This window comes from Oryzias melastigma, linkage group LG6 (assembly GCF_002922805.2).
Source record: "Oryzias melastigma strain HK-1 linkage group LG6, ASM292280v2, whole genome shotgun sequence".
In the NCBI taxonomy this organism is placed as follows: Eukaryota; Metazoa; Chordata; class Actinopteri; order Beloniformes; family Adrianichthyidae; genus Oryzias; species Oryzias melastigma.
Window position 1 is genome coordinate 22072736 of NC_050517.1, and position 20542 is coordinate 22093277.

Consider the following 20542-nt stretch of genomic DNA (forward strand, 5'->3'; position numbering starts at 1 on the left):
TATAATGCCAATTGCACTCAACATCTGTTCCCTAACTTCCAATTTCACTGGAGGTTTGTGCAAGCCAGTAGATTTTTGACAATTGAAGGCAACACACCTAGCTACGAGCTGCGAGCTACGAGCCATGCTAAAGCTAACGGTGGGCAGGACTTTTATACTAAGGCTGCCGAGCACGATGACGATAAAGTTCTGGGACTGACACCAGTTGATCGATCACAAAATGTAACTGCAGTACATCGTTTCAACCTGTAGGGGGCAGCACACAGACGGTCGGACTATATTTTCACGATTTAAACAAGTTTATTTTTATTTGTCAAATATTTGGCAATAACCAACGGACTACACTTTAAAAGTCCTATTTATGGAGGTCAACAGCCAAAAAAAGTAGATTTAGTGCTTGGTTGCCCATTAAAACATGGGTCACTGTTGCTATTTTTTTAAATTACACTCGCATTTAAATAGATTTAAAAATGTCTTAAAAATGTGTTCATGATGCAGGAACCTTGGATAAGTTTAGGTGACCTCAGACCTAATCCAGTTCAAAGATCATTAGTTTTGTTAAATATGGTGCAGATTTGGTCATTAGTTCAAAATGTGACAAGATTTGTTTAAAATTGTGTAAGTAAATTTTTCTTTAACAATACCTAATTGATAAACATGGTACAGCATAGTGAAAATGGGACATTTTTCCATGAAATGTCATCTGAAAATTTAACAATTACTGAGATTAATAAAGTGCTGAATATTGATGTCTGCTTCCTAGCTTGTTGTCATTGTTGATAATTATGGTGAGAAATCAGTGTCTTTACATAGAGGAATATCATTATTAATAATGTATAACTGACTATAACTAAGCAAATTTGTTATCTCAAAATGGTAGCCCTTCGTATGAAGTAGTTTCAAAAAGGTTGGTGACCCCTGCTTTAAGACAAAAGTGTTTAAATGTTAATGTCTGAGAAAAATAAAGTGCATAGTGAAGGGTTTTACAGCCTTAAAACACGACTACTTTGTGGATTTCACCCACAATGGATTATTTTTAGAATGTAACTCCAGCAATAAACAAGGGAACGCTGATCTTTTCCTTATCTGACTTAGTTAAGGACTTTGCCTCAAGATACTTATTTAAAATTGTCAATGAACCAACATTTTTAAGGTACAGTTTTAAAACTCCTGAACAAACAGACAACAAACAACAGTATGAATGCTGTGTCTAACCTCTGTAGCCCAGCTCCTAGTAGTTTTCTCTGTACGCAGCACCATCTTGATTAGTCCTTCTCAGAACGACTGAAGAATAATGTTTAAGATGCTGTCGTATCCGGTGTTCTTGGAAAAAGTCGTTTGGGTAGGAGGTACAGTAAAAGCTTACTAAACGGGTTGGCTAAAAACTGAAACAAAGCAGAGTAGAGCCACAGTCCCTTTCAGCAACGCTCTCACAAAGTTGCAGAGCACACACTTATTGTACTGCACCCCACAACACATTGTGTGGTACAATCAAACTCAATTCGATCCACACTGCTGGTCACACTGGCAGCAACGTACAACTGTCTCGTCTACCAAAATAAAAGATCACTTTTATAATCAAATACACTGACATTTAAATGGAAAGAAATATGCATAGAGTGACAAAGATTATATTGCTCAACTATTTTATTTCTACAGAAAGATTCAATAACGGTAAACGTTTCATGAATTCCTAAACTGTATCTCAATCAATACTTTAAGTATTAACTGCTAAATGTCGAATGAACCCATTGAACTTCCAAGATTGGTGATTGAACAACAGATATAAATACACAAGCCAAAATTCTTCACATTCTGCACCAAATACAACATCTACTAAAACTCAAACATTATGCCACAAAGTATGACTTCAGCCATTAAGAACTGAGTGTGTTCTCAAAGGTAAAGTTTGTAAATTTCAAACCCTTAAAGAATGACAGCAAAGCTATACTGCTGTTTGTACACATGCTCGTCTTTCTCTGTGTTTGTGTTTGTAGCGGCGTGATTGGAGAGGATAATGGGGAATGCCTGCTGTCATCAGAATCAAAGAGTCCAGAGAAAGAAAGAGCTGAATCAGGTTCAGTCATGTGCTTCCAACCCAACGCCGAAACACAGACGGGCAGAGAGGAGGGGGACAAAGCGGGAGAATAAAACACAATTTAACATTCAGAGGTAAGCTTAAACTCTGCCAAGTCAGATTTCTCGCAAAGCAAAGCTGAAAATACAGCAAACAAATATTTGCTGTTTTTTTTCTGTGGCCACAAGCATAGACTAAAGGTCTTGACATGTGAGCTGTAAGTCTGTCAGTCTGATGACTAAGAGGCTCTACTGATCATTCTGTTGGCTCAGTTTACCAACCATGTTTGTACAGTAAATAAAGTGAGTCAGCTGCGATAAACAGATATTTTTTTTTAAGATCTGTCTACACTTTTTTAATTATTTAAATTCCTATAAATATCTTGCTTAAGTGTTTTATATTGCACAGTAAAGACGTTCTAAAGGTCGAAATCATAAAACTAAGTTATGCTGGCTACTCACTAAGTATTATCAAGTTTTCTTCTAAAATGTTTATGATCCACAGTGGACTGACTGCTAAACTGTAAATATGTTTTCAGGGTTTGTGAGTTTGAAGAGTTTGACGTGAAGTTGCAGAACAATTGGCACCCACAGTCTTTCTGTCTGTTGACAAATCTCCTTGTACTCATTTGTGTTTCTGTGCATGAAGGAAATGATCTTTGATCTTCAAAGAGTAAGACAACAGAAAGAAATCCAGCACAGCAGGTTTTATTATGATGGATTGCCAATCAAATGAGACACGATTTTGATTTAGAAGTTTCACCAGAGTTAGAAAATGGAGACACAAGACGGGGCAAAAAGAAACATATTTTTATTTTTACCTAACATTTTACAAAGGATGAAAGTTTATAAAGATTTTGATTAATTATTCCCAAAAAAAACAATAATGTAGACTTTAGAACTGCTACAGTAGGCGGGCCACAAACTCCCTGCTCCACTCCATTCTGATGGATCCAGATAAACACGTCATCATTTTCCTTGTCTAAACTGGCACCTGGCTCAAAAAAGTACGGTTGGTTTGGTTGAGTTGTGAGGCGCTGTAAGCTAGCGGGGGACCACATAAACAGATGGATGATGGAATGTGTTGTGGGTTTACATCTGTAAACGGAACGGAGGCTGCTTCCATTTAGCGCCCTTGTTAACCTATGGTGTAGTTCACACCAGACGTGAAGCAACGCGGTCCTCCACAGCCGACTCGCGGCACGCTGTGATTGTTTCACCATCTGCTCTATTTTGTGGGTGAGCCATGAGTGATCCGCATCAATTCTGGCAGGAAGTTACGTCAAGACACAAGAAAAGATCCGGTCGATTCTCAGAATATAACCAATTTTTCACAATAAAATACTACTACTGTATTTATAAATGTGATTATAATTTTGTAGAGTGGGGGTGTGTGGTTCTGGGTGTCAGATAATGGCGAAGAAACCTCTAAATAATCATACCTGAGCAGAAGTGCCTGTCGACTGTCGTGGAGAAATACGTTTCTGGTGTGAACTGGAGATTAAGCAGATACTCCACACTCACTCCGCCCGCACACCGCTTCACGGCGCTTTCTCAATCAGGGTGAACCAGACGTTATTCTGCACATTCAGTCCCGCTTACAACTCAGAGGCAAAGTTCTAATGAACCACTTTAAAGAAACTATGTCCTTGAAAACAACATTATCATCATTAAAAGACCACTGGAAACACTTTCACAATAGTTCAAAAGATTTTTGAAATGTGACTTTAACGTAAAGAGATGACTCTCATCTATACAACAAAGTCAGGAAATATTACAGTAAAAAAATAGGAATTTTCCTTTTGTATCATTGTTACACAATTTTCAATATCTTCCCCTATAAGCACAAATAATTGCTTTAGATATTTATGTAGCTAATAAATAAAAACCCTAGAAAATAAAGTATTTACTAGGAAACCTTTCATGCAAAACGGTTGTCTGAAAGTTTTGCATTTGAGGTTCTAGAACATTTGGCAAAAAAAAAAGAAAAAAAAAGAAAAGCACATTAAACATTACCTTCCACAAAGCTAACTTGGTGTTATGAAAAGCCCGGGGTGATGGCTTCCACATGGCCTGGTTTTTAACCATACGCAAAAAAACAGAATCAATTTCTATTTTAATCTCTCTTCACTGTCTATCTCTTAAATATTCAGTCAAGGTAATACATTAAGATTGAAAATGAGATAGCTTTACAGTCATCAAGAAAAGGAAAGGCAGAATGTTACACATTTTCTAGCAGGTGCAAAAAATCGCAGGCAGTAATAATAATAATCAATATTAAGTAAAATGTCAGTCGTCTGAAAGTAGCTCATGCCACTTGACTGACAACTTCAAGAATGAACGTCCAGTGGTCACAGTAGTTAACTGAGCTGTCACTTTCCCCAACCATAATCCTCACATGAGGTGAGGTCATGTTGATCATGTAATCCACGTCAAAACCAGAGATAAATACGGTAAACACTTGAGCGTCATCAGCGTAAAACGTGTCAGTTAACTTTAGACTTGATTAAAAATGAATAACTTCAAAGCAGAATGGCACAGCTCCACATAAATATCCACACATTATAAGACCCACCCGACACTCACAAACAAACAAAACTAAAAAGTTGACGGAAGAATAACTGAACCAGAGTGTAGGAAAATATTAGTATTCAGTCAGGGTTTCAGATAAGACTGCAGCAGCTCTTCACGCAGCCAACATGCAGCAGAGCATAACAACAGAACCAAAGCTCCATCAAGAGGGAGAGCAAGAGCTTAGACAGGTAGTAAGGGAGGTGGTGAATACTCACTGTCACTATTTAGAAATAGAAAGTGAGAAAAACAGCTAAACAGAGGGATAGAAAGTAGTTTTTTTTCCTTTTTGGTTAATGGCCACATTGAATCACAGGCAACAATTGTATACCTTGCAATGGAGCCTCCTCCTCCTCGTGGCTTCTTTCGCTTTTCGTTCTTTTTCTTCATCTCGTTGTCGTCTACCCAAAACGGATCCCATCTCACACAGCCAGGGGCATACTCACTGGACAAACGTGCAGTCCCCTAGGTCAGCTATAGTTCAAGTTCATCAATTTCGTCCACATGGCCATATGCATCCCCCTTCCTCCCCCTCTACTCTCTTCTTCTCTGTCTTCCTTCTCTTCTCCTCCTCCTCCTCCCCCTCGGTTTTCACTTGCTTTTTTCTTGCCAAAGTAGCACATCCAGACTCTGATGGTCACTCACAAAGGCAGTCCCAACACCAAAAACAACAGTAAGGATCACACTAACTCTTGGGCATGCATAAACACACACACACAATGGGGTTGCAGGGGGCGATTCTCCGGGATGATGGGGAGAGCACACAGACAGAATGGTGAGAGCGAGGCTGCAAAACTAGAGGGAGGGGAAACAGAGGAGGGAGGGACGACCAGATGAGAATAACTGAGGGAAAATAGGTGGGGGTGTTCAATCTAGTGAGGATATTAACATCTACAGTGAAAGGAAATGTAAAGGATATAAATGATAGCCATGGCTGTACAAATGGGCTTCTGTGGATTCAGTTATAATGGCAGAGCATAGAAACCGTAGGGGATTTGTGATTTAACACATGCTTTTGTTTCTGCATCCCACTGTTCCTGAAAACACAAACATATCAAAATGCACCAAACCATATGGACAAACGACCACACGTGTGAGGCTCCGCAGTCAGCTAGCATCAATGGCTCATCAGGGCACCAAAGACACATGATAGAACTTTTATTGAAAGCAATACAGACGGCTTCAACAAAAAAATGAAATAAAAAAAATCCAGATCTCATGTCATGTTTGTATGCGTACTTATAAGAAGTGAGAGCTCTTCAGACGGTTCTCCACTTCGTCTAAAGCTCATCTCTGTTCTTTTCAGGGGATTATCCCTATAAAGGGTAGTTTTATGTTGGAAGGACACACCACTGGACACATCTTCTCATTCTGCATCATGCAGTTTTCACTGTGAGCATGTGTTTGTGTGTGTTTATGAGTACTACATTCTTAGATTCCATTCTACTGTTAAATAATGAAGGATTCTCTGCTATGAAATCTGATTTTACCTATAATGGTTTGGTGTGAGAGAAACAGCAATACAAAAGGAAACATTTACTAATAAAAAGGGAATGATGTTTTAGCTAGTATTTTATATGTTCTGTATTTGTTCTTTTTTTGTCTTGATCTTGGTTTTTAAACTGAAAAATGTTTTTATGTGAAGTTACATCAGTTGGAATTTTTCTCCTCCACCTTCTCCCGGGGCAGGCGCTCATGATCCAGACCGAAGGAGACCCGTGTCTGAGAGGTGAAATGACGCTAGCATCAAGGCTAACATATTAGGCAAACAATCCTGAGTTAAATGTTCATTGAAAATCCATCACCAAGACAGAGTTTGGTGGATTCAATGCCAATTCCAGTCAACCACTTTTTTCTTACTTCCAACTCCACTGGAAAGTTGTACAAGCCAGTAGATTTTTGACAACCAAAAGCAATCAAGCGCCTACGAACCATGCTAAAGCTAACACAATAACAACCACAGAATCAAAGATGGGCAGGAATTTGTACAGGAGCTGGACGTGACACTTCTGGAACTTACAGCAGTTGACCAATCACACAATTCAGCTGTAATATCTCGTTTCAACCTGTAGGGGGAAGCACACAGATGCTGAAGACTACTATTTCAGGAATTAAACAAGTTTATTTTAAATAGTCAAAAATGTGGCTATAGGACCAACAGACAGCACTTTTAAAGCCCTATTTAAAGAGGTTAACAACCAAAAAAAGTTGATTTAGAGTTTGGTTACCCTTTAAATAACAGAAAAAGTGTGAAAATCTTAATGTCTAACATACTGTCATGGAGCAACCTGCTGCTACCATCTCCGGCCACCAGAGGGAGCGCTCACCACCTACCACCACCACCTGGATTCACCAGCTCAGCTGTTCCCCATCATCTCATCACCTCCTCAGCATTTAGTCTGGCTCCACACTCCACTCCCCGCGAAGCTTTGCATGTGCCTCTCTGCCTGCATCGCCGAGCGTTCTCTTCCAGTTCTCACCTTCTGTTTCCCTCTGACCCTGCCTCGCCTGGCCCCTGCCCTCACCCCCGCCTGGATTCTGACCACTCTGGATTTCCTGTCTGTCCCAACTCCAGCTTTGTGGACTTTAACTTGTGCATCACGCCCATTGCCCTGTCTTCACTAAATAAACCTGCTGCACGTGGAACCATCTGTCTGCCTGTTTCGTGACACATACAGAAGTGTATGAAGTGTATAGCCTTAAAACATCTGTAATTCAAATTCAAAGATTTCATATATTGTAGATATTTATGGAGCGTGATCCCCACAATAAACAAAGGAACACTTTATATAGTAGTATAAACAAAAGATGCACCCTTCTTTTCTTTAAATTACCCATCTGTTTATCTTTAAGATCATGGAAAGAGTCAACTTTGAGCTTTCTGTCAACATTTTGCATAGGTGGAATTGCTTCATTGGGTGGTCTTGAAATGTGGCCCCAAGTCAAGGTGAACTTCTACTTTGCTTGGTATGATAGCTGAGATATGTTCCACTGAGCCACGTTAACCTACACAGAATGTGACTAAACATTCTGGATGTACGTAGTGTGGATTTTTATATCATTTATAACAAAACCTCTTTTTGTCTCTAAAAGAAAACATCAATTTCCACATTTATTAAACACCCACACACCGTACCAGTTTTTATTTCCTCTTCCCACTGTCCGTATAACATCAATGTTTGTTTCAGCAGAACACTTCCAGGGTCTCAAACAGTCTGTCAAGGTGAAAAATGAATGGGAAAATCCTATCAACTATGACCCACTTTTAAAGTTACCCTGCAGCGAATGAACTCCATGGGAGCAAAATAGGCTAATGCTTGACCTCTTACATGAACAGTGCTTGCTCTGGGATGAATAGTGAACACGCTGACTCCCAAAGCTAGAAGAGTAAACCGATGCTGGTTTTCTATTAGAGTCACTCCAGTCATTATTAGACAATGCGGTTTTGCCATTTGGAAAGAAAAGAGTGGGATGAATGAGAATTTTCTATTACCTTTCCACATCTGCCTAATGAAGCACATGTTCATTGAACAAAAGCAGGAGAACATCAGAGAAGCCTTGAGACGAAGCTGCAATATACTTGGAGTTAAGTGACTTTCAACTGGAATAAGATCTCCAGGTTCTTCAACCCTTCATGAGCAGGTAGTCAAACAATTCATCAGTAACAATAGAGCAGAGCTTCAGGAAAAAATATATCATCCCACTCACCACAATGGTCAGTTCATATTTTAGCCCAACAACGATACTTCTTCACTTATCCACTAAGAATAGAGGAAAAGGTGTCAACTGGAGCTTATTAAGTCTAACTGCTTCCATTATCTTCAACACCAAGGCTTCTTTTCTTGATTGGTCTTTGCTAGAAAATAACAAGCTTTGACAACCTCGCACTGTAAGAAGCCCATTAAATGTACAGTTTTTGGAAGAGTGTTGATTGTAGGGAGATGCCATATTTGCTTTAATCCTAAATTTAGTGACCAAAAACAAGCTCTTGTTTTTTGGAGACTTCAATAAGTGCCTGCTGCAGATGGACAGGACGTCAGCTCGCTCATGTTTGCCACTTAGGATGGTTTCACTCACACTTTCCCAGATTAAAGAAGTGCAGCAGTAGAGAGAAGTTGTTCTCATCAGAGTGATTGGACAGGAGAAGTATTTGGCAGCATGATTTATCCTGCAGAGATAACAGCAATTAGGCAGTGGGTACTGTGACAGTACTTGCAGTAAACACCTGAACTCCACGGAAAGCAGACCTACAACTCTGAAATCAAATGATAGTGAATAGATAATCTAAAGAATTAAATGAAACTGGAGGCAAATTCTATCACGCGTTGCACAAAAGACCCCCCACAAAGGAGGCTCGTTACACATGAAATGGGTTTTCCTGTTTTATACACAAGGTCATTTTTGAAAATTGCACATTCACTTTAAGTAATACATTTTTATGTAAATAAAATATATCAAAATAGATGATGTAATTTTTACTTATCTTATCAGCTTTAAATTAAGTTTTTACTTTAACACATAGAAATCCACCAAGAGATAAAATCCAGACTGTTTTTTTTTCAGCCATAGAAGTTTGGAACAAATGTATTCGGTCTGTCTACACTACTCCCTCCGCCCACTTATAAACACTCTCACACAGACATCTTCTTTTTTTAAAAAATGCCCTTTATTGGAGTAGACAGGACTTAATTCACAACATTCTGAATGTACTGATGGCTCTCTAACACCCCACTTAGTTCAGACCTGCAGCTTTGCTCCTTGGTCCCCAAATTCCCCAGTGAGCCTCTGTTTATCTGATTAATGATTAATCCTCAGATTGATTAACTTCAGAGGTTAACTGAAGCTGATGTTGATAAATGCGCATTAAAGAAAAAAAAAAAGACATCTAAATTTTATTCAAAACTTTTACAACAGAAATGAGGCATTTCAGACGTAAACAAACAAAAATAAATGGTACATTTCACAAGTAATAAAACCCCACATTCTCCATTCATCGTCTTGGTAATTATTTGGCATGAATAGGGGCATCGAAGTAGCTAAAAGTGTGTCAACAAAATATAAACTGTCAAAAGCGTATCAAGAAATTCATACATTTTTTTCTACAAGTTTAGTCTATTAAACAACTCTAAAGCTACACTGTTGTTTACAAGCTCTGTGAGCAGAAAATGGCAAAAGAGAAGCAGAATCAATCAGGGTTGCTGGGAGTCAGTCAGAGTTTAGGAGCTGAGAGAGATGACAAGCAACAAGAACATGCGCTCGGTCCACATTAAAAAACAGGCTCACTAATATTCAACCCTGGGTCAGAATACTATTCACTGTGGCACACACAATCATTATTTAAAAACACACATAGAGACTTTACAATAACTATAACTTTGCAAAACCAATGTTATTTCTTTTTTTAACCCGGGACAAGAAATAGTTTCGCTTTTCAAAAAAGTCAAGTCTACTTTTTCCTTTCTAGCCCTAGTCTGAGGTGTGTTAAAGTCCCACTTCAATCATCTTTGGATCTATTTTAAAGCAATCCCAGTGCCTTTTTTAAAATTACGATAATGCTGTTGTTTTCTAGGACATAGTTTCTGCAGAGTGGCAGTAGCTCATTAGAAGTTCGCCTCTGATTTGTGGGCAGAACTGTCGACGTGGAGTAAGCCCACCCACATTTCCCATCATCCATCTGTTTATACGCTCTCCTACTAGCTTACAGCCCCTCACAACCAAAACACAACTTTATTGGTCCAACAAAAATGTTGAACAACAAGTGAAACAAAGACGTACACGGATCTATTTGTCTAAAAGTGAATGCATTGAAATAGTGGAACACGGAGCGTGTGACATCCCAAATGTATCTTCTACATGCTCCTGGTTCAAAACAATTTGAACAAAGAAATACTCAAAAAAAAAACGTTCAGCTTAATTTTATCTGTCCACCATCATGAGAAAAATGCGACAAGAACATGTTAAGAAGACCAAAAAACAGGATTTTCATTGGAGAGGGTCTTTAAAGTTACAAATGACATTAGAATATCATTTAGTTCCTAGGCTGTTTAGGGACTCCAATCTACATTTAAACAGATCACACTAATAACTGAGAGTAAATTTGTCCATAAAGACCAATGCAGGAATGCAAAACAAAGGATAAAAACTCTACTATGAAAAAGTCATTTAGTTATTTTGCTATTTGGTTCGACACATGATGACTTTTTCAACTTCCCAAGAAACCACGGCCTTGTTTCCACTAGTGCCAACTCAGTGTGGTGACTTAAGGCATTTCCGTATAGTGGCGTGCAGCGGTGCAGCCTCAATTTTTAGAGCCTCCTTGCCTGCGGTCCCAACAGACTCAAGGTGGATTTGATTTACAGATGCTACGGGGGGCCTAGGCTCTTGTGCTGTCAGGAAACAGCAGGAGACAGCTGTGGGTGTTTGTTTTACCCGCTTTGCTACAACAAGCCCGCCTACGTTGAAGTGGCCCCAAAGTGAAATGGAATAACAAAGAAGAAACGGCGAGTCAGTGCAAGACAAGTCCAAACCAAAATGGCTGATGGAAAAGTGACAGAAAGGCACAACTGAGGCTCTTGCATTAGATCTGCCTGATCCATCGTTAGTCATGGTGCAGCCAATCACAGCGCTCCACAGTTCATCACAAACTTTGTGATCAGAGCCAATAAGTAAATACTTTAGTCTGTTAGTAGGGATGTAAAAGATATTAGATATATATCAAAAAATTTCAGTTAGGGATGTAAAAAATAGATTTGTATTGAAAATTGATCGAGCAACTCCAGTAAACCACAGATTATATAACCGATTTCTTGTATACTGCAGTTTCTATTTTTTTCTACCCTCTTTGTTTTTTATGTATATGTGATTCAAACAAAAAGACGTCCAATCATAAGCGAGATGCCGATCGAATCGTGTGAGAGAGAAAGATACACACCCCTAACTGTTCAGCCTTTTAGAACTCCACTTTTTATTTATAAAAAAAAAAAATCAGGGATGAATCTCCCTCATCTTCCTCATCTGTCTTCTACAGTTCACAGTATGCACAGCTCAAACTCGTCCACACAGATGCTGCATGAAGTCTTCAGAATACACATGGACCTCGATAAAGCAGCTTTCCCTCCAGTTGATCCTAGAACATTTACAATTTCTGTCCTAATTTCCCTGAGTGAATTAAAAACTTAAAACATAGAGAGATTTGCTCTACCCATTTGAAACTGTACTATATTTATTGTAGCTTCTGCTCAACACTTTATTTTTTTAGATAAATGTGGATTGACCCTCTTGGCTGTGTTTCTATTACAGTGGAGGTTCATTCTCAAGAGAAATCCTGACATAATAAAGGTTGATTAAAGTCTGGAGTTAAAGAGACAAAGTCTTTCAGTCATTCCTCTGAACACAGCAAACAATATTTAGAGATGTTGAAATACCTGAAGGCTGCTAAGAATGTGATGACTTAAGCTTCTGGATTTTACTCTTTACTTTCACAAAAGCTCCTTTTCACAACCGAATCTACATAACTATGTTCAAAACCAAACTCACCGAAGAGAAAAATACTTTATGCAGTGTTCAGTCTTACCTTGGTGTGGAGCTTGGACAACTGCTTTTCATCAAGGTAGGTCTGTGTGTAGACACGTCTTTTATAGCGGAACTGCAACAAAGAAAACAATCCTTTTAATTTACTTGATTTTTTTATTTTTTTCTTGTTTGTGCCAAAAGTAAATAAATACGTAGTGTTTTTAATTAAAGCCATTCTAAACTAATTTGTCATAGAATCAGCTCCTCACAAAAAACGTCAAAATAGTTTTTTTAATGAGCTTATCCTCTGTAAGAAAAAGATAAGGAAGCAGATTAAAAAAAAAAAAAAAAAAACTTTAACTCTTTAATCACATTAGTAGAATCTCATTGGAATCTCATTAGACCAAACAACTCCCTGTAAGCTACTGTCATCTCTTTCCAGCGTTCCCACATGATGTTTTCCACATAATGATCTTGGTCGGGAAACTGATTAACGCTTCGTTGAAGCTTGAGTATAAAACTTTAATTGCAAATCGGTGACAACAGGAAGATTTTTCATTTTCATGTGAACAAATGTGCTGTAACAGCCCAGAATACATGTTTGAAAAATAAGCAGAACGGCTTATTTTGTTAATGAAAAATGCCTTAACAATGCTACAAGTGCAAAAAATCTGAATTATTAGAAAAAATAAGTAAAACATGTACGTGTGAAGAGGGAAGTATTAATACCAAACTGGTAATTGCAATAAATAGATCATAATCAGCTTAATTCTGATAACTCATTCTAGTTATAGGTGAATATCTATGTATTGTAATAAGTTGGAAAAGTATTAATTCCTAAATCAATCCCTTCAGGATTCCTGATGTTGCAATCGCACACATTTTTGGCAGATTTAGCAATTTAGTGATATTTTTCAAAGCTTCATCCAAGCCCTGTAACTTTGCCACAACTTTGGCCAATCGCTCAAATTTTGAACAAGTTTCAACATCAAAATGTTTTCACCAATCGCCTTTGACGCTCAAAACTTTACAAAATAAATCTAACCAATCAAACGTGTTCCTACATTTCACTCTTGCAACACTGATGTCAACATTGTCCAATAAAGTCTCTCAGTTACAAATAAAAATCTAGCTCAGCGGTTTGCAGATTTACTCTACAAAAGAGTAAAGAAAAGCATTTTCTTCTTTCTTGCATCTTTGTCTGGAGCACAAATCAGAGTCAATGATTGTCGAGCATTTTCCAACGGCAAAACATGGGTAAGAGTCAAGAATAACTGCTTCTTCTTGTACATAAATGTTTGTAATTTCTATTTTAATAAGTATGAGTTATTTAAAACAAAGTATGCAGACACGTGAGGACATTTCAACTGTTTAGGTTCTTTAGGTGAACTATGAACTCATCTAATGTTATCAAATATGAATGACAAATGTTAGGATAAAACATTTAATGATCTGTTTATAAGGAGCGGTAAACACAAGTACTAAATACGTAATTTATACACACATAATGTATTAAAACGATTTTATTAGGAGGCATAAGTGACATTTTTAACTGAGTCAGCTGTTTTAAATAATGTCAGTGTTAAATAACAAATTCAACTTCAGACTTCAAGCACTTTAAAGATGAACAGGAATTAAATCTAAATATAAGGAATAACATAAGAAAAGAAACAAAAAGAGGGATACACAACCAATAGTTTAATTTAACTAATAGCTAAACTGTGTCAGTTAAGTTACTTTGACCTAAACTAGCGACTGTCTGTCAAAGACTTTTATTATCACACTTAATCCTTTGGATTTCTTAAATCCGTGAAGAAAAATGTTTTTCAATGATTAGAAGAAAAAAATTCTTGACTTTTTCCTTTAACACATGTGCTAACTAAAAACTATATAATAATAAATAAATAAATAAATAATAAATAATAAAACTATAACTGATATATATTGTAATTTCAAACAAACATATAACTTAGAAATGACTTTTATAGTGACCTGCTTGAAGTTTCATTTCTATTTAATTTGTGTATAAATAAATATTTCCCTTCACTTCAATATTCACATTTTAATAGACTGAGGAAAAAAGATTTATTTTATTTCTCCAATTTTGGTTACTTTAGTTCACTTCAACTGGCTATGTTTCATCAACTAATTTTAATTTCGATTAGGTCTTTGGGTGAAAAATATTACAGAAATTGAAAAGACTGGAGGGTTTTGACCAAATCATCAGCATCATTGATGTACACAGGGCCATAAGATGTGTTTCCCATGACTATAAAATCGCGCAAATTGGATTTGTGTAAATTTGCCAAATGAAAACTCGTCAATTAAAAAAAAAAAAAATTACATTTATCAAAAAAAAGTTGTTGTCATGTGAGTTGGTTTGTGTTTATTTGCATAATTATAACGTAATGGAAACTGTGTAATTGAAATGTTGCATTTCTTTTTACATTTTCAGAATTTCGATAAAGTTTTCACAGCTATTGAGTCCACTTGTATTCCACATTTTCTAGTACTGATTGTACGTTTCTGTAAGTACATCAAGGAGGCAGTAAACAAGAGTGAATATGCAGTACAAATATAATCATGACCTTAATTGCTTTTTAATTATGTGCTTGTTTTTTAGTCCATCTCATCTTGTCTTCTCAATGAACATAAACATGATATTGTGCAAACAGTACATGTCATCTTATGTTTCTAATGATTAAAAATGCCTCGAGATATTAGCAATAAAAAATCTCCAACTAAAGAAATGTAAATTAGAAAAAAAACGGAGGCATTTATATGACACAGAGAACCTTTAATTCCCTTTACTCTGGTCCTCATCTCTTGACACATCACAAACTGAAATAAAAAAAGTAAAAGACACCCAGTCAGAACAGAACCTGACATCTATACAGCGCTATCTGTGAAAATGATTTGATGTCCCTGCAATTTTCTCAGATCACAAGCTATGATGGACAAGCACTGCAATTATGTCGGAGAGATGACAGCTACGGCAGGCAACACCCTGTCATTCAGCGCGGCGTTACTGCCACGCTTTGACTCACAAACCATGACAGCGGGATTTTCCACACAAAATTAGGATTTGCTGCAGCTCCATCCACAGACACACAAACATATTTAGATTCCATCCCACTTATATTTGTGTTTAACTTTAGAACATATTGAACTCTGGTACTATGTGTTAAGATCTAGTCCTCTTTCTGTTGAATACAATCAGATACGCACTGATTACATAACACTGTTAACACTGAATCAATGGATAGTCATGCACTGGAGGAATACTCTGAACTGCTGTGACGAATATTTCATGACAGTAGAGCAACTTTTAGAAACTTTTCTTTCACTCAAAAAATGATTTTTAATTAATGAATTCATCAGTTTTTGTCCTTCAGTCTGTTCTTTACTGCTTTCTTTCTTTGAGCACAGAGAAGAGACCTTGTGTTCATGCTGCTGTGGTTGTTAAACATTCAAATGGAGGATTCAGTTCTGGAGTTGAACACATTCTCATTCTAAGATATCTGAATTACAATTTATTGCTATTGCATACTGCAAACTGCTGCTTTGTCCAGAATACATCAGTGTTTTAGGTTTATTACATTATATTGTGTTTAGTTGTTTCTCCATTTTGAGTTTCAGTTTTGTTTGGTAGAGTTTCTGCAGGTTTCATTTGCTGCCTGTATTCTGTTGCTGATTGTTGTGTCAGCATATCTTCATTAAAAATGTAACCGCCTGGCAGGTCTTTGTCAGTGTTCGATCCTTGAATTATTTTTTTTAACGTCCAAGCTTTGCTGCATATTGAGCTTGTGTGGGATAACTTTGTAAAAATAAATACGAAACTCTTGTCCTTCAGCTTTCCCTCCAGAAACATGATTAAAAAAAAATTCAAATGGATTGAAAACCTTTAATCGATCTCTTTCTACTTTTCATTAGAGTTCAAATAATTGACTTGTTCATGTCTTGTTAAGACCTTTTCCACCTCTTTTGCCTATTGAGGGACTAACTTTTTTATTTTAAAGTGATATGATTTACTGATAGCAACAGGCAAAAGGAAGTTTAAGTCCCACTCTGATCATCTTTTGAACTATTTTAAAAGCATTCTCAGTGGTCTTTTAATTAGGATTTTGCTGTTTTTTAGCCAAAATCCATAAGCTATGTCTGAATTTCCACCCTAATCCTTAACTACTAAAAAACTATATAGTGTGGGACTAAATAGTGCCCTGGATTTTAAAAGCAATTTGGACACCATGCTCGCTACTTTTTTTTTTCTTCTAAACGGCGGATATGACGTCACTGATTTAACAAAGTGAAAATCGAATCAATACAAACATTTCATGAGGTCTATGTATGACTCCACTGTATTCTGACAGTGAAACTGTGGATAGTTAATTTAAAAACGATATTTAACAATTTTTTTCCACAAAAAATGCTCAAACGTAATGTATTGTGTTCTATGTATTTACTAATGTAGTGAGCATTGATGCACATTGGTTTCTTGCAAAGGCTTCTGGGAAATTTCTAGGGCCCTCAATTTTGGAATTGTAGATTCGGACAGAACTACAAAATGGCAAACGCACTAAATAGTGCACTACATATAGTGAGAAGTGGAAGAATTCGGGCATAGCCATAGTTTCAGCAGAGATGCAGGAGTTCATTAGATACTTGCTTCTACATTGTGGGCGGGACTGTTGGTACAAAGTAAGCCCACCTCCACTTCCTGTGATCCATTTATTTACACACTCTTCCGCTCGCTTATAGCCTCTCACAACCCTAGTCTAAATTCAACGGTGCAACAAGAATGGTGAGAAGTTTTGATCCAGATGCCAGCTCAGATGTGAAAATTGAAAATGTACACGGATGTAGTCGTCTACAAGTGGTTGCATCAGAATGGAGCGGCGCAGGGAGCTTGTGCACTGCCGATTGTTGCTTCCATGTCACTTTTTCAAATGTCACTTTTTCTTCTGCTTCTAATTTACAGTAAATAATTTCTCAGAAATGCAATTTTAAGCTTAATTTTCCAAATATATGTCTTCCATCATGAGTAAATACCACAAGAACATGTTAAGAAAAACAATTTTTCTAAGAGAGGGTCTTTAAACCAAATGCAAAGCCTATAAAACCTTACATTTGCATGTCTTTTTAGTCTACTTGTGTTCTCAAAGCCTCAAACAGATTTGAGCCAAACCTACCTCGAGGTAAGGTACAGGGGCGATGGATGGGAACGGGTATTCCCTTAGCTGTCTTTCTTCATCCAGAAATTTCCCGGCCTTGCCGTTGTAAGCTGGCTGGAACAGGCCATAGTTGAGCACATCCTTCAGGCTCTGGTTGAGAGTACACAGGATTTGCTGCTTGGACAGCCAGATTGGAGCATCCACATTGAATTTCAAGCATTTCTGAAAGGATAAAAGTGAAAATGGAAGAAAATTAAGCTTTTTTTTTTTCTTTCTTTTTATACTTAAGTTCAGCATGGCAGAAATGTTAAAGTATAGTTTTTCCTCATTTTCTTTTACTTAACATGTAACTGTTAAAATCTGTTGTAATGTTGTTTACAAATGTAATTTATTTCAAGAGGAATCTACTAAACAGTTCAAGTTCAGGCAAAAAGACTTGCTTTTATTCATAGCTTTCAACCATTTTACAGGCATTTCCACATCATCTTTCACTTTTCAATAAGGTCAAAGGTAGTTAACACTAAGGAATAAACAAAAATAACATTTGAAGCAAAACACCTTTCCAACATCAACACATTTTCAGCTAAATAAATGTGTGCCTACTAGTCAATCTGCATTATTTATCAAGGCAAAATTAAGCCCACCAATATATCACCATGGCACCGTAGGCGGCAGCTTTGTCTTCTGTCAAAAACGCAACAGTTCAGAGGTATTGTTGCCTTTGGGGAGAAAAAAAATGAATTCAGTATGTTAAGTCCTGATCTCTGAAGAAAACTGTTTTTACAAAAGGTTTTCAAAGTCTAAGGCAAGCCTCCCCAAAGGCTCCGAACTCTTTCAGGGGAAAGTTATTGATTGCAGAAATATATTATATTAGTGAGGCAGTTGAAAAGTTCAGACAAATTATTCCTGAGACTCACTGATTTTTTTTGTTTTTTTTTAAAAACTTCAGAAAATGTTTATTTGTTTAGTCTGGATTGGTCAGCAAATAGAAGAATGTGGTTACAAGTCAGGGATAACGTCCAATGAGGTGTCAATTATCTGAAGGGAGCAGTCTGATAAGACGCAACTTCTGTAGAGTTTATTCATTTGTGATAAAGGACACTTCGAAGGGCGTTATCTTATAAAGAATTATAAAATCAGTTATTAGTACTTTAATCTTTCTATTTTTAAGTTTAAATTGCTTTAATGAGAACTTTTTGATAATGTCAGGAAGTGTTGGTTGAAGACCCAATATGCAGGAGACTAGGCTTAGTAACAGAAACTGAACATTCAAAAAATTAACCAAAATATGACAAAACTATGGAGAAACACAAAAGGTGGCAGAACAGAACAGAGCAGATGACCTGACCAGGATGAACTGAAAACCAGACCAACACAAATGGTCACATATTGACATTTGGTTGGGAACCCCTCTGAGTCCCTTTTTGATGTATTGGGTGTCCCCAACTCGTTGTTTTTCGATGTCCTGGCTGTTCCTATTAAATCACGGGTCCACAACCTCCAGGCTACAAACTGGAACGATCCAGTACCACGACGCGGGGTACACCAGTACCTGAACCTGGTACTGGTACCCTAATCCCAACCCAAGCACTGAATGAGATACCAGATCTGGTACCAGAAGCAGTACCGGGCGTGAACCGTTACCAGGTTAGGGTAAACTCAAACTCATTTGTATACACAAAGTGCTTACTGGTACTGGGTTGGGGTACCGGCACTGGACACCTCCCGAGGGTTGCAGACCTTTGATATCATGAACAACCAGCACGTCGAAAAACAATGAGTTGGAAACACCCAAAATGTCAAAATGTGACCCACAGAGGTCCTTAATCAAACAACTTGAGGATGAGAATGTATTAACCAGACACTTAAATAGGCTGAGGGCATTTAACTGAAGACAGCTGTGGATCATGAACCTGAAACTGGTGTGACTGAGGAGCAAATCAGAACAGAACATGACCGAAAACCATAACTAACAAAACCCGAACTAAAGTTCACAGTCCTGACAGTTAAGCAGTGTGATGCGTGGTAATGGCTACAGAGCCTTTACTGACCTCCCAGCTGAGGTTTCAATATATGCTAAACATCATGATGGTTGTTTAATTTTCGTCTCATGCCACCAGTGGACCCCACAAGTGGTTTGGCAGACAGTTTTACACTGAATGCCCTCCTGACACAACCCCGTATTTTATCCAGGCTTAGGACATACACAGGGAGACTCAGACTTGGGCCTCCTTGTGGCTACATATTTAGGTACCCACAGTGGATTAGGCTCTTCACAGAAGCAAATCCAGGTTTTCTGCACCTGTGTCCTACACCCATCCAACTGGGCCATCCAGGAGCTATGATACGAGTCATAATAAGGGCTAAAATGCATCATTTCAGAGGAAAAGTTGCATCTCTCACTGCTTGTTTTTGTGCAGATGATGAAAAGTTTGTTTCAAAAATCCACAAGGAGTGTCCTTAATCACATTTATTGGAATAAATATCCTCTGATCATTAAATGTGTATCAATACACACATTTCCAATGTCTTTCATCAATTGATAACGAAGGTACTCGTGAACATGTGACCATTCTATATCAAGGAATAAGGTAAGCAAAACAGAAAGGCAGAGGCTGAACCATTACAATTAAATGTAATGTTGATGGTAAAATGTAATTGGGATACTGGTGTGTCTCTAATGGATCCATTTGAAGGACAAAGATCATTTCTCCCTGCCGTTGAGATAAACTGTGGACAAACGTCTATCAACCTATGATCCAAGTTCCCAGGTTTTAGGGCATTAATATAGAACATTAATGCTATATGACTGGAGCTTCTTTTTAGGTGTCTGTTATTGCTTTTTAATGAACACCCTGAAGCCAGTCAGAATCAAGTATTCACCCAGACCATGGTATAAGTAGTTCTAACTGATCCCAAGAAAACTCAATGTTTGGGTGTAGTCACTGTGTTTTTCCAAACGTATCCAAACTTCCAGACTAATTCCTCTTTAGCAATATGCAAAGCATGCTTTTTCATGCTGTCAGTTTCTCTTGTGCTCTGGTTCATAGTGAAGCTGAGCACCTCCCTCCAGTCCTCACAGTGATGCTGCAGATGGCAGAGACTGAACAGAAAAAAGGAAAATAAAATCCATCATGTTTCCTGAATAATCAACTCAGGCTCTGAAAACTCTATCCTGTTCATGCAGATACAAATGTTAAAAAAAATCCCAT

General features: G+C 37.5%; 1 protein-coding gene across 10 annotated transcripts in view; it reads right to left on the bottom strand.

Moving 5' to 3' along the window:
• The window catches only part of shank3a (SH3 and multiple ankyrin repeat domains 3a), a 162893-nt gene that overhangs the window by 108609 nt on the left and 33742 nt on the right, over positions 1 to 20542 (bottom strand). For all 10 annotated transcript variants that reach the window (XR_004948077.1, XM_036212448.1, XM_024281650.2 and 7 more), the window contains exons 2-3: positions 17349 to 17552; positions 12221 to 12292 (exon numbers count right to left, since the gene is read on the bottom strand). Coding sequence is in view for 9 of the 10 variants with exons in the window: in XM_036212448.1 (XP_036068341.1) it covers positions 12221 to 12292; positions 17349 to 17552 (276 nt within the window). In the remaining variant the exon portion in view is untranslated. The remainder of the gene's footprint in view (positions 1 to 12220; positions 12293 to 17348; positions 17553 to 20542) is intronic.